General features: G+C 36.7%; 1 protein-coding gene across 3 annotated transcripts in view; it reads right to left on the bottom strand.

Moving 5' to 3' along the window:
* The window catches only part of LOC127861177 (protein timeless homolog), a 162,930-nt gene that overhangs the window by 93,880 nt on the left and 53,937 nt on the right, over positions 1-15,113 (bottom strand). For all 3 annotated transcript variants that reach the window (XM_052399576.1, XM_052399575.1, XM_052399577.1), the window contains 7 exons: positions 12,778-12,892; positions 10,029-10,093; positions 8,067-8,135; positions 5,607-5,871; positions 4,008-4,120; positions 2,956-3,060; positions 1,435-1,538 (listed from right to left, as the gene is read on the bottom strand). In XM_052399576.1, coding sequence (XP_052255536.1) covers positions 1,435-1,538; positions 2,956-3,060; positions 4,008-4,120; positions 5,607-5,871; positions 8,067-8,135; positions 10,029-10,093; positions 12,778-12,892 — 836 coding nt within the window. The remainder of the gene's footprint in view (positions 1-1,434; positions 1,539-2,955; positions 3,061-4,007; positions 4,121-5,606; positions 5,872-8,066; positions 8,136-10,028; positions 10,094-12,777; positions 12,893-15,113) is intronic.

Below are 15,113 nucleotides of genomic sequence, written 5' to 3'. Positions count from 1 at the left end.
TTGTAGTTTGAAATGCAGAGTTCAATCGATTATTAGTACAGGATAAAATAAAAATGAAAAGCCATTTATATAAGCAAAAATATAACTTAATGCATTTTGGAATGTTGTTTGTAAAAACAACGAGTCTTTCGGCCTTTCGGCAGATTGTGTATTAATTGCAGTTAATTGATGTTAAAGTGACGGACCTTACTCAAGTGTTAATGGCTAACGACATTACACACGTGCGATCATTGATGCAATCAACGGATCAATTTCCTACCGCACAGTATCGGGAGCAGCCGGGCGAAGCGGGACGGTGAAGTGTCAAAGAAAATATTTCTCACCTTTTGCAGACACTGGGACAGTTATTTGCACTTCGAGATAAACCGCAGTAAATACATGTAAAATCGGGACCCGGGACAAAATTTTATATCGACATATCGAATTATTCGACATTACGAAAATCGAGATATGCGATGTTTATTTATATAGATAAAGAAGGAAAAAAGTTGGGACATTGAGCTTACTTCGACAAATCGAGAATATCGAGATATCCGATGTCGAGATAACGAGAGTGGACTGTAATTATAGTTATTCAAAACGATTAAAACATTCTTACTTTGATATAATTGCAATTTGTGTATATTACAGGAGGGGCTGTTCAATATACTGCGCGCAGTACAAAACAAGTTTCCTGACATTTCATTATCATTTTAGTATTAAGGCATTTCATTTTTCAGAACGTGTACATTTTATTATGTAAACTTTAAAGTGATTACAAGCAAATTCATTGAATTCATATCCCCTGCAAAATAAACTTTATGGATTGGTGCAAATCCCTTGATATACAGTATAATCATAAAGGGTAGGGTAATAATAAATAGGTAATCATTCTTAGTTCTTATTAGAGAAAGTGCACGGTTATGGTTCTTCTGCATGCCACTTTTCCTCGTTGATCTATACACCTATGAAGTTTCAAGTTGATATAAAGCCCTAAAAAGTTTTGTGACAGACCAATGGACAGATAATCAATGCCAATTGTATATCCCTCCGCCTTTGGCAAGGGAAAATAAGGAAATAACTTGAAGATTTATGAACATCCATATTGAGGTGGGAAATTAATTGTATATTTTTTTAGTTAAACATATTTTTACCAAAACCAGGATCATTTTTGCATGCACAGATCAGCCAATGTCAATAATAACTCTTGAGGACTTTTGAACTGTCAAGGATCAGTAGTAACTCTTGATAGTCCTTCACAGGGGGCTTAATGCAAGTGCCTATAGTGTCATCCAAGATCAGCCTGAGCAGTAAACACAGGCTGACCAGGGATAACACTTTCAGCATAAAATGGATTTTGGGTCAGAAGCGACTTCCTTTAATATAAAAATTTCATAAAAGCGGAAAGTGTCGTCCCTGATTAGCCTGTGCGGACTGCAAATGTATTGAACTTACTCTTAAGGACCTTTGAACTTTCCATCAGCACTGGGCTGCCCGACCTGTCCATGGAGTCCAGGGTCAGCAGCAGCTCCTGGTAGGCCTTCAATGCCAGGTGAGTCCTGTGGATTGAAGTTTGAAAATTAACCCTAAGTATGAAAATAAACTCTAAGCATGAAAAAAAAAGATTTAACACTTATTGTGACAGTGGTCTTTGACCTACTGACTCCAATTTCGAAAATGGTCATCTACTGGCCAAGGCTTATGCACATGTGAAGGATCAAGCCAATCGGTCGATTCAGTGAACAGTAATTGATCGAAAAAGATTTAACACTTTAGTGTGACATTGACCTTTGACCTACTGACCCCAATTTCAATAGGGGTCATCTACTGGCCAAGGCTAATGCACATGTGAAGTATCAACCCAATTGGTCAATTCCTTGAGGAGTTATTGATAGGAAAGGAACTGGTCTACCAACAGACCAACCAATCGACATCCAGCAAAACATAATATCTTCGAAGGGGGGCATACAAATTAAGAATACTGTAAAATATTTTTTTTATTCATTGGGCATTACTTTTTGTTGATTACACGGGCTGACCGGTCCTTGAATTTAAAAGAAACTCTTCTCAAAATGAACAACACAAATTCCTCATTTATTTAATTCCAGGATCAAAAAACCAGTAATTTACGTGTCCAGAAAGGTCATTTTTGAAAAAACACATAATGTTAAGGCTACGAATATAAATATGATTGTAAAGTATATTCTTACTTAAGTAATGGGATTTTGATAATAACATACAGTCTAAGGGACAGGAATCCATATTCCTCAGTATAAAATCTGTATCTCTATTCAACTGTTGAGACACCTGACTAATTTAATGTTTCTTTATTATTTTAATTGTCTTCAAAATTCCCAGCAACATTAGGAAATATTTCTTTCCCAGACATTTACCCCTCCCCCCACAAAATCTTCTTTCTTCCAACACAATAACGCCTGTCACCCCCACACGACTGTCTTTTTCCCAACAATTTTCTTTCTTTCTGGCTTGCAATTTTATTTTTTCCACACATGAACTTTTCCACACACACATTTACATTTTCCCACCAGCAATAACCTCTCCCCCACAACACCCCATTAACCTCTTCTTCAACACAATTCACCTCTATTCATTCCCCCCCCCTCAATTAATTTTTACCTTTTTCCTTACACATTTACCTTTTTCACCACACATTCACCTCTATCTCCACACTATTTCCATTCCCCAAACATATTTACATCTTTCCCCACATAATTTACCTCTTTCCCCCACCTCCAAATTTACATCTCACCCCAGAGATTTACCTCTTTCCCCACTCCAAATTTACCACTTAACCCAGAGATTTACCTCTTTCCCACACATATTTACATCTTTCCCCACACACATTTACCTCTTTTCCCCACATATTTACCTCTTTTCCCACACACATTCACCTCTTTCCCACACATATTTACCTCTTTCCCCACACACATTTACCTCTTTTCCCAACATATTTACCTCTTTCCCCAGACAATAGCCTCCTTCTTTTCCATCATCTGCATCTCATAGTAGCTGAACAACTGAACCTGGATGTAGTGAAAAGCCTGCACAGACATCGTCTCACTGAAGTGGGATAAAGTGATTCAGTAGAAATGCATCAAACCTTGTACAGAATACTGGGGACCGTTTCAATAAACATCATAATACACATTTACCATACAATACCTTTTTCGAAGATGCATAATTGCTTAAGTCCATTTCATATGAATATAAATGTTCAGTACTTAATTACTTACATTGGCATCTCTAGCACCGTATATATTTGACGAGCATAGCGAGCTAGTTCGTCTTCTTGTTAGGATTACAAAATTCTCTCGTAAGTTAACATTGTCTTACGATCGTTTATGAAACGGCCCCCAGCTTTCTTATTGGCTAAGACATGTCTTTTAGCAATCATGTATACTTCCATATTAGGTCAGTATAGGCTGATATCCAGCCATTAAATTAATTCTTTCAAAGTCATAAAAATTAAAACAACTTTAATTCCAGGGAAACAATGGTATCTGTTAAGATAATTTGTAATACAGCTTCTAACTGTGTAACTTAATACTGCATAGCTGCTGTCTTGTCTTATATTCATTTATCAACCCTTCATCAATCTGGGTCAGTCAGAAGCCCCAAAACTGATTGAGTCATGCTCTGTGAAAAGGGGGTTTAATGCATGTGGGTAGTGTTGTCCCATAATAGCCTGTTCAGTTCACACAGGCTAATCAGGGACGACACTTTTTAATTTAATGATATTTTCTGTTTAAAGAAATGCTCTTCTTAGCAAAAATCTAGTTAAGGCGGAAAGTGTCGTCCCTGATTAGCCTGTGTGAACTGCACAGGCTTATCTGGGACGACACTTTACGCACATGCATTTAACCTCTTTTGACAGAGCGAGACTCAAATATATCACAAGCCAAGGAACATTGGACAAGCTTGGAATGAAGCCAGGTCCTATGTTAAATTACAACAAAACTCAGCTTTAAAGCTGGTTCCTAAACTTGGTAAAGTTGCAGCTGTCTAACCTGACAAGATCCACCTTGCCGCTGTGCAGGCGACAGAATTCCATGAAGAACCTCATTGCCCATAGATAGTACGTCTCATCGTGTTCTTGGGACTTCTCACGGTTCAGCACATCCTGTAGTATGACAGAAAGAACAGGAGCCATTGTCAAAAAGAACAAGAACCAGTGTCAGAAAGAACAGGAACCAGTGACAGAAAGAACAGGAACCAGAATGTCCTGCATTATGCCACAAAGAACAGAACCAGAATGTCCTGTATTTTGACAGAAAGAACAGGAACCAGTTTTATTAAGCTACGTATGCATTTCTAAGAATTACGAGAATATTTTTTATATAAACTGAGACTTCTCACGGTTCAGCACTTAATGTAATGACAGTACATTTTTATGATTTAAGTGAGTGACAAGAATTTCACAGCACTTCCTGTATTATAAAAGAAAACTTACATGATTTCAGTGAGTGACAAGAAATTCACAGCACTTCCTGTATTATGACAGAAAACTTTTATGATTTAAGTTAGTGACAAGAATTTAATTTTATTTGTGTCCATAGCAAACAAATATTTACAGAATATAGTCTCTTCCACAATAGCAACAAATATCCTATATACTCTTTCACTAATTGGCATAAGAACGTCTTGTATGTCAGAACAATCAGGAACCAGTTACGTCCTGTTTTCTGTCAGAAAGAACAGGAACCAGTTATGTCCTGTATTATGTCGGAAAGAACAGCAACCAGTTTCATTAAGCTATGTAAGCATTTCTTAGACTTCTGAGAATATTTGTATACACACTTAGAACTTCACATATTGATACCAATACTAAAACACACAACTGAATTCTCCTGTTTAATATGTATAAAACTTGTACTACGCCAGTGTTTTTTTCTCACAATTTTGGGTTCCTTTACATTTTAGTCATTTCATTTGGACTAAAATTGGGAAATTAGTGTTCTAGATTTTTTGCTAGTAAATACTTAAAATTGAGAATAAAATTGATTTCAATATTATATTTACCACTAGTCAACTTAAAGAGCTGGATTTCAGATGAATAAAATTATAAGATTTGTTAAAAAAATGAGGAAATTGGGAGAAAAAATATACCTTTTCCTCATTGATAATCGATTCTCCTACCACACCCAAATTTGAATTTAAACAAGAGATGTGTTTGTCAGAAAAACAATGCCCCCTTCTGCGCCCCTTTGAAGCCATATATTTGATATTTGACCTTGAAGGATGACCTTGACCTTTCATCATTCAAAATGGGCAACTCCATGCTATCTGATGCGACATTATAAGTTATGAGCATTTTTCGAAACCTAAATGCAAAACCTAAATGCAAAGTGTTACAGAAAGAGAGACAGACGGACGGTCCGATAACTATATGCCCTCCTTTGGGGGCATAAAAAAACACTACAAGACTTCTGAAAAGAACAAAATATTTAAATTCCCCAAATTTTTCAATATTTGCCCATGTTTGTCTGGCGTGAGTCAAATATTTTTATACTTGAAATAACAATTCTGGGGTTAATATCTCTGATCAAAATAAAGAGGGGGAGGGATATCCACTTTTTCAATAAATGACATTAAAAAAACACATTTACCTTGACAGCATACATGAGTGGATTATAGCAGTTTTCGAGGAACTGTACGCAGAATTCTTTCAGACCTAGCCGAATGCTGAGTGTCGAGCGTCGTTTAACCTCACGATCGATCAGTGGCTTTCGATTTTTCGCTTTCTTCTTCGGTCGCTTGTTCGCGTCGAGATTTATGTCGTCCACATCGCACTTTGACTTGTGGTATATCAGGTCATTCTCGCTTATCGACTTGAAATTCTTGACGACGAAGGTTCCACCAAATCTAGAATGCCTGAAAGACATTCAACCAAAATGTTTCTGATTCAGATCAATTGAGCTTCATTCTGGAAAAACGGGGCTTAATGCATGTTCATAAAGTGTCATCCCAGATTAACCTGTGTAGAATGCACAGGCTTATCAGGGAGGACACTTACTGCTTAGAATAGATTTTTCTTTAGAAGACAGTGGGTTTTTTTGGTTAAAATTTGGGCTGGTAGGGGGACTCATTGCAGATGAAACAAGGGACAAAATTGTCACAAAACCAGGTTTTCAGTTGAAAAAGGGAGACAATTCAAAATGTGTATTGTTAACCTCCTTGTGTAAAATTGACCTTGATTCCAATTAGAAAACAAGGGCTGTTTGTAAAACATGCATGCCCGCCCCCCCCCCCCCCCTCTTTATGGGCTGTCAGTTGAAGTGGAATTCATTGTGTGAATACGTTTTTTGTCACTGTGACCTTGACCTTTGACCTAGTGACCTGAAAATTAATAGGGGTCATCTGCCAGTCATGATCAATGTACCTATGAAGTTTCATGATCCTAGGCCTAAGCTTTCTTGAGTTATCATCCTTTCATAGTTACATAGTTGTTTCAAAATCAATCTTTTTAGTTGTGGCGACATTGACCTTGGAGATATTGACGTAATTCTTTCGTGCAACACACCGTCCATAAATGGTGAACAAATGTGCCAAATGATTTTAAAATGTCACAATGAATGACATAATAATGGCACAGACAAGCTCATTTATGGCCATTTTTTACCTTCAAACTCAAATTGTGACCTTGACCTTGGAGATATCGACGTAATTCTTTCGCGCGACACACTGTCTAATGATGGTGAACAAATGTGCCAAATGATTTTAAAATCTGACAATGAACCACTAAGTTATGGCCTGGACAAGCTCATTTATGGCCATTTTTGACCTTCAAACTCAAATTGTGACTTTGACCTTGGAGATATCAACATAATTCTTTCGCGCGACACAACGTCTAATGATGGTGAACAAATGTGCCAAATGATTTTAAAATCTGACAAATTTAAAATCTTGCCAATCTAATAACCAGTTTTTTTCTTCGAAAAACCTGCTTAAAAAAGAGATGCGCTCTGTGAAAAAAGGTTTAATTCATGTCCATAGTGTCATCTCAAATTAGCCTGTGCAGTCATCACAGGCTAATCAGGGATAATACTTTTTCCTAAACTGGTTTTTTGCTAAGAAGAGGCTATCTTTAAAACAAAAATATCATAAATCAGAAAGTCTTGTCCCTCATAAGCCTGTGCAGACTGCGACAACAATTTGGGATGACAATTTACACACCAGGGGTGTCAATTGTCCCAAATTTGAAATCCGGAAAATTAAGCCGTAGGATAAAGGGAAGAGAGGGCCCCCCCCCCCCCCTGAGCCCTAGCCTATTGTTCTTTTTTTATAGTTTTTCTAGGTGCAATTTCTGGTGAGTACAATGCGAAATATTATAAACCAAACCATCCGTAACACCGCAGGTGTATTTGTCATTCTAAACAAATGATATTAAGAACTTCGAAATTAAAGTAAAATCGACAAACCAGCGTATCCGAAAACGAATGTCCGAAAACATGTTGTGATACATCATTTGCAAATGAAATAAAATATGCATATCGTTTGACTGCAGAAAATGAAAACCAGTAACCAGTAACCTAGCAAATACGCAGTCAATATATAATTTGATTAACATATTGTTTTAAAATATGATATTGCAGTGCTTTACTTAGTTACTGCTCATGTCAGTGCCAGCCGCTTACCAATCAGAAATCAATAAATAAAATCGGTACCAAGCGCAAATGTCCGGAATGCCGACGATGTTATAACAATATTCGTTCTGAAATGATCCCGCACTAAAAGAATTTTGTTCCTACCCCCACCCGCCTTAAACAAACTCATCAGATTTACATTCACCTCAAAATCAACCCTGGACGGCTCAAATCCGGATTTCCGGAATAATCCAGAAAATTGACACCCCTGCACACTTATGCATTAAAGCCCCTTTTCACAGATCAAGGCCCATATCTATCATTTAAGCCATTCTTACACTCAAACGCAGGAAATGAGCTGGAAGGGTGACGCCTACCGGGTACAGTGTTTCATTAAATGCAGGATATGAGCTGGAAGGGTGACGCCTACCTGGTACTGTGTTTCATTAAACACAGGATATGAGCTGGAAGGGTGACCCCTACCTGGTGCTGTGTTTCATTATGTTGGCCTTCTTCTGCAGCTTCTCTTGTTCTCTCACCATCTCAAGTTCCCTGGAAAACAAACATCACCATTTTTTAACATTCCTAAAACAGTGTTTTGTTTCTAGCCATTTTGCGAAAAGCAGTCTAATCAAATTGGGATTTTTTAAATCGATAAAATGGCATCAGGCTTTTTTGGGAAAAGTCATATAGACTATAGTTATATACTTGGTTAGATGCTTATCATTAGAAACTTCTTTAAACAAAAATGTATTTGTAATTTTTTTTATTGGAAATGGTGATTTTTTTTTACAATTTTGGTTTGGGATCGGGTCTGTTTGCTTTGGGATCGGGTCCATTTTACGGCCTTTTTTTAAATAGTAAACAAGAAATATCTTTAAAAAAGATATACGGCGTTGATTTTGGTTGGAGTTTATTAAAGGTAAAGAGTTAAATTAATGAGATCAAGGACAGCGAATGTCTTTTTCTGTGCAGTTCTTAGCTGCCTCACACGCAGTACGGGATGTTACGCGGAGTTTTCGCAATTTATTTTACCTTAATACATATTTCTGGTCATAAACCTATAGATACAAAACAGAAAACCAAAAGAAGAATGGAACTGAAAATAAAACATACGAGTCAACCGGCCACACGCGAATCATCCCTACATATTTTAAATATTTATACTCGCGTTCTCCGAACAAACCTGTTTTAGGTTTGTCGGGCATTGCTATTCGATTATTAGCAGTATCGAGAATCATCGCGCTCATGCTTAATACATTAGTCAATATGGTGGAATAATTCTTGTTAAATTAATTAAAAATAATATTTATCATGGTATTGTTGAAAACACATTAAGAATCTTTGATTGACATGCCATATTATATCGCTGGATATCTTCATTTAACATCTTTCTGGTCTAAAGAAAATTCCAGTTTCACCTAGTTCACGCTATAGCACCTTTATCTTATAATGATTATTTTACTGGCCGCGAAATCGGTCAGCACATAAGGTACATGTAGTCTTGAAGACGCAGCGATGACCTGTATATAAACTCTGACATTCAAACACACTAACCGAGAATTGACCCAATAACTAGCGGATTGAAATGCAATCATTAAAGCGAGGTCTCGGTTCCACTGCTCTTCATACTTTTACACGTTAACATGAACACAGGAATATGGAAGTTAGTACTAAATACGAGAACATGGCCTTTAAGTACAAAAGTTCACGCGCTGGGAATCCCCAGAAAATAAAGGTGCACGCTCAAACTGTATTGATGTCGAGATTGAGTGTTTAACTGTTCTATCTATTTAAGTCTTTTCATTAGAGATAGAATTGTTTCATGCTGAACACGCAGTAAAACAGTGTTACAAACACGCGGACATGTTTCCAATGTTCTGAACGTATGCTCAAATCATCCTATGGGATAAATGAAGTGTATTCATTCTGACCTAGCCGCGGGAAACTTTATTTGAATTTTATTGGACAGTTACAAAGGTCAGGTAAGGTGAAAAGCTGGCGTATACAGCTTCGCCGAAAAAAACCTGTTTAAAAATGTGTACAAGAAAGATCAATACATATATATATATTTTTTTTCAACATGTCTAAAGTACTTTAAGTGTAAGTTTGGGAATGGGGTCAGGTCCCTTTGGATTGGGAAAATTTTTGTTGTTTTGACTAAAATTGGGAAATTAGTGCTGTTGTTGTTTTAATAAAAATGCATCAAAATTGAAAGAACAAGTGTCTTCAGTATTATATTTACTAAGATTGAACTTATATGGATAGGAGTTGAACAAAATATTGAGATTTAAAAAAAAAAAAAAAAATTTTTTTTTTGGAAACCTTCCATTGGGAATTTTTAACTACCATTTGGGAAAAAATCAAGACTTTTTTCCATTAGGCATGGGGCCGATTACTGGACCCAATTTTGAATGAAAAAAAAACACTGACCAAACATCATACCTCTCATCTTTCTCTTTCTCTGTCATGGACCTCTGTCCTCCTGCACTTGCCAGCATCTCTGGACTCTGAACACACAAACCGTATGTATATTCTCAAATAACCCTTTCCCACTCAAAGGCAAAGTGAAAATGGCTATGAGCAAACAGCATAAAACCAGAACAGCCTGCAAGTAACTCGAAGTCTGTTCAGGTTTTATGCTGTTTGCTGCTCATCAGTATCTAAGGGTTGGAAATGAAGCCTTTAACACTTGAATCTAGTCAGAAAAGTCTTCAATTATATTTAACTTTCTAAGAGACAACGAACACCTCAAAATACATATCTAAGTGGTAAATGGATAAACACCCACAAAACTACCCTATATTCTCTTATAAATAAAAACATGGAGATTATAAAAACTTTATATTCTATAATAAACCCCATATGTGGATTTGCATTTTCGAAATGCAAACTAATCACTGGTACAGTAATGCGGTGTTATTTAATGTTGTTTACGTAATTCGAGAGATCTGTTCTTCAAATTATCAGAATTTTATGCAAAAAAAATAATGCTGTTAATTGGTGTTCAAACCAAATCAGCGATTTTCTTTGCCCAATTTGAAAAAAAGTACCTCTACCACACCAATTGAGAATAAAAGCTGCGCCATGAGCGCATGATACGCCCGTCGTTCGCCAATGAAGTAGTAAGGTAATAAATAACCCTTTGAATCATTTTTTTACTTCAGTTTATTTGTATTTGAATACATGGTTTATTTTATAAGTACATGAGCATGGAAATCACGAAATTTTGACGAACAAAGTCCCATAACTCTGGAACGACAATTCAGAATTCCGTCAAAAACGAAAGGGGATCAGGGTTTATCAATATTAAGATTGTGTTGAAATTTGAAAAAAATCCATCGAAGGATATTTGAGCTACAGTAGGACATTCAATGAAATCACGAAATTTTGACGAACAAAGTCCCATAACTCTGGAACGACAATTCAGAATTCCGTCAAAAACGAAAGGGGATCAGGGTTTATCAATATTAAGATTGTGTTAAAATTTGAAGAAAATCTGTCAAAGGATATTTGACGTAGCGTACGACATTAACAGACGGACGGACGGACGGACGGACGGACGGACAGACGGACGCGGGGTATACCATAATACGTCCCGTCATAGACGGGCGTATAAAAAATCCATCGGGGGATATTTGAGCTACGGTAGGATACATGAACAACAATAACATTTAAGGTCACAGTGACCTTGACCTTAGAATGAATGACCTTGAAATGACCAGTGGTCATCTAAGTGTGCTTGCAAACCTTCATGTCAAGTTTGAAGACTCTATGTCCAAGCATACCAAAGTTATAACAATTTTAACATTTTAACATTTAAGGTCACAGTGACCTTGACCTTCAAATGAATGACATTGAAATGACCAGTGGTCATCTTCTAGTACTGGCCAATCTTTATTTCAAGTTTGAAGACTCTAGGTACAAGCATACCAAAGTTATAACATGAAATAAGAACTTTAACATTTTTACATTCAAGGTCACAGTGACCTTGACCTTCAAATGAATGACCTTGAAATGTCCGGGGGTTACTTACTAGTTCTGGCCAACCTTCATGTCAAGTTTCAAGACTCTAGGTCCAAGCATACCAAAGTTATAACAACTTTAACATTTTTACATTCAAGGTCACAGTGACCTTGACCTTCAAATGAATGACCTTGAAATGTCCAGTGGTTACTTACTAGTTCTGGCCAACCTTCATGTCAAGTTTCAAGACTCTAGGTCCAAGCATACCAAAGTTATAACAACTTTAACATTTTTATATAGCTACAGTAGGACATTCAATGAAATCACGAAATTTTGACGAACAAAGTCCCATAACTCTGGAACGACAATTCAGAATTCCGTCAAAAACGAAAGGGGATCAGGGTTTATCAATATTAAGATTGTGTTAAAATTTGAAGAAAATCTGTCAAAGGATATTTGACGTAGCGTACGACATTAACAGACGGACGGACGGACAGACGCGGGGTATACCATAATACGTCCCGTCATAGACGGGCGTATAAAAATTAGAAAGAAAATCTTGGACAATGGGCAAATTAGCGTCCAGATACTGAACTACACTGAATGATCATCCTGAACTACACCGAATGATCATACTGAACTACACCGAATGATCATACTGAACTACACTGAATGATCATACTGAACTACACCAAATGATCATACTGAACTACACTGAATGATCATACTGAACACTGAATGATCATACTGAACTACACTGAATGATCATACTGAACTACACTGAATGATCATACTGAACTACACTGAATGATCATACTGAACTACACTGAATGATCATACTGAACTACACCAAATGATCATACTGAACTACAATGAATGATCATACTGAACTACACCAAATGATCATCCTGAACTACACTGAATGATCATACTGAACTACACTGAATGATCATACTGAACTACACTGAATGATCATACTAAACTACACCGAATGATCATACTGAACTACACTGAATGATCATACTGAACTACACTGAATGATCATACTGAACTACACTGAATGATCATACTGGACTACACTGAATGATCATACTGAACTACACTGAATGATCATACTGTACTACACTGATCAAACATTTATTTAAGATCCAGTGTAAAGCATTAAGCCCAGATTTCCCAGAGCAAGACTGGGAGAATCCAAGAAGGCTAAATTACACTAAATTCCCACCTGCTCTCTGAACATGAGCGATACTATCTCAAGCATATGCATGGAGAGGTTGCGTTCTTCCTCGGAGCAAGCAATGTACAGCAGAATGTCTTCCAGTCCGCTCACGTGCATAGACCTGAAATATTTGATTAACCTACCAGTCACTTTCTGGGAAAACGGTGCTTAATCATTTCCATAAAATGTCATCCCAGATTGGCCTGTCAGTTCGCTAGCGCTTATCAGAGAGGACACTTTCCATTTAAACTAGACTTTTGTTTAAAACAGACTCCCTTCAAATGAAAAATAAAAGTGAACAGTGGCGTCTCTGATAAGCCTGTATGAGGTGCACTGCACACGTTAATCTGGGATGACACTTTACACACATGCAATATGCCCACATTTTTTCACAATAGTGTTTATTTTTCACCATGTTGGGAATGCAGCCGGGTCCCTTTTAATTGGGAAAATTCACGGCATTTTGACTGAAATTGGGAAATTAGTAGGGATGGAAACGAATACTGATAATGATATTTGAATATTCGTTTGTTGTTATTCGATCATATTTGTATATTCGATTTTTAAACCTTACATTAAAATGTCCGACCTTATGACAGTCCGGAGCAATGCACTGTTTCATATTGCCACTTATACCACTATAAATCGTATCTTATGAGCAGCTTTGAAAAACTGGGTAAATCAATAATAAAAAAAACAAGAGATGTGTTTGTCAGAAACACAATGCCCCCTACTCTGTTGCTTTTATTTATTTATTTTTTATCATTTGGCAGGTACAGATAATTATATCCCTTTAAAGCTTATTACTTCCCTTGGATTTGTTATTTTTTTACATTTGACCTTGAAGGATGACCTTGACCTTTCACCACTCAAAATGTGCAGCTCCATGAGATACTGATGCATGTAAAATATCAAATTGCTATCTGAAGCAACATAGAAGTAATGAGCATTTTTCGAAACCTAAACACAAATTGTGACAGACAGACGGATGGTTTGACGGACAGTCCAATCACTATATGCCCTCCTTCAGCGGCATAAAAAGATCATTGATTTGTACATTCTTCATTTTAAATAAATATTGTTTATATTCATGAGATATAAGATATTTACGGACCCCCCCCCCTCAATCGAGTGCACCAGTGTTGTTTATCAGCAAGTTATTGATTTTATGAGGCATTCTAACCATGGTGTTTTATGATAGGGGTTGCTAATTGCTATCAATAGATGTGCCGTACTGAAATGAAAGCCAACTGCGGCCAAAGTCCAAAGATACTGTGTTTAATACCACCTTAAGTTAAAAAAAAAACTGTCAAAACACAGATTGTGTGTATATCAAACAGATTGATCGATAGACATTGATAATTCACATATATTTACTGTAATTTTTGACTGATTTTCAGACTATAGTTTGTACATACAGGTAGTGCATCAATCTAAATTAAGAGTAAATTGACTATTTGTCTGCAGTGATTTTTTTCCTGGACTCACAAAAACCTCTGAGGATGCAAAGTTCCAAACTATTTAAGTCCCAAAAATGCATTGAAATTTCTAAAAAAATAATATACTATGTAGTTTAATATTTAGACTCATTCTTTCGATTCGGGTACTCATAGATTTGCAAATTATCGAGTCCCAGGACTCAGATGAGAATATTTGTAAAATTATCACTAGGTCCCTCACCTTATACCCTCCCATTTGCCAATTATAATCTCGTTCATTGATGGCAGCTTTTATTCATACAATGACTTATAAAATTCGTCTGCACTTGACCAAAACTGCGACTTTGTATAAGTATTTGTGTGCTGATGGAAAGGCCTTGTCCATATACACATGCATACCAAATATGAAGGTTACGTCTGAAGGGACATAGAAGTTTTTGAAACCTAAACGCAAAAGTGTGATGGATGGACAGACAGACAGACGGATCGACAGACGGAAATGCGATCACTGTATGCCCACCTTCGGGGGCATAAAAATCCACAAATTTAAGATAAAATGGACAGGCTACAATTTATGAATAAATGAAATCTTGTCAACAACTAGATGTGTTTGTGAAACACTGTCTCCCCATATATTGGACCTTAGACCTTGAAGGATGACCTTGACCTTTCACCACTCAAAACGTGTAGCTCCATGAGATACACATGCATGCCAAATATGAAGTTGCTACATTCAATATTTTCAAAAGTTATGGCAAATGTTAAAGTTTGACGCAAACAAACCAACCAACAGAGAGGGAAAAAACAATATGTCCCCCAGTATAGACTAGGGGACATAAAAATAAATTAAACTACTGTATTTGAAGAACATGCAATAGGCTTGAGGGATCACTTGTGGGGTTT

Source organism: Dreissena polymorpha, chromosome 15 (assembly GCF_020536995.1).
Source record: "Dreissena polymorpha isolate Duluth1 chromosome 15, UMN_Dpol_1.0, whole genome shotgun sequence".
In the NCBI taxonomy this organism is placed as follows: domain Eukaryota; kingdom Metazoa; phylum Mollusca; class Bivalvia; order Myida; family Dreissenidae; genus Dreissena; species Dreissena polymorpha.
This window is presented reverse-complemented; position numbering and strand designations above follow the sequence as displayed.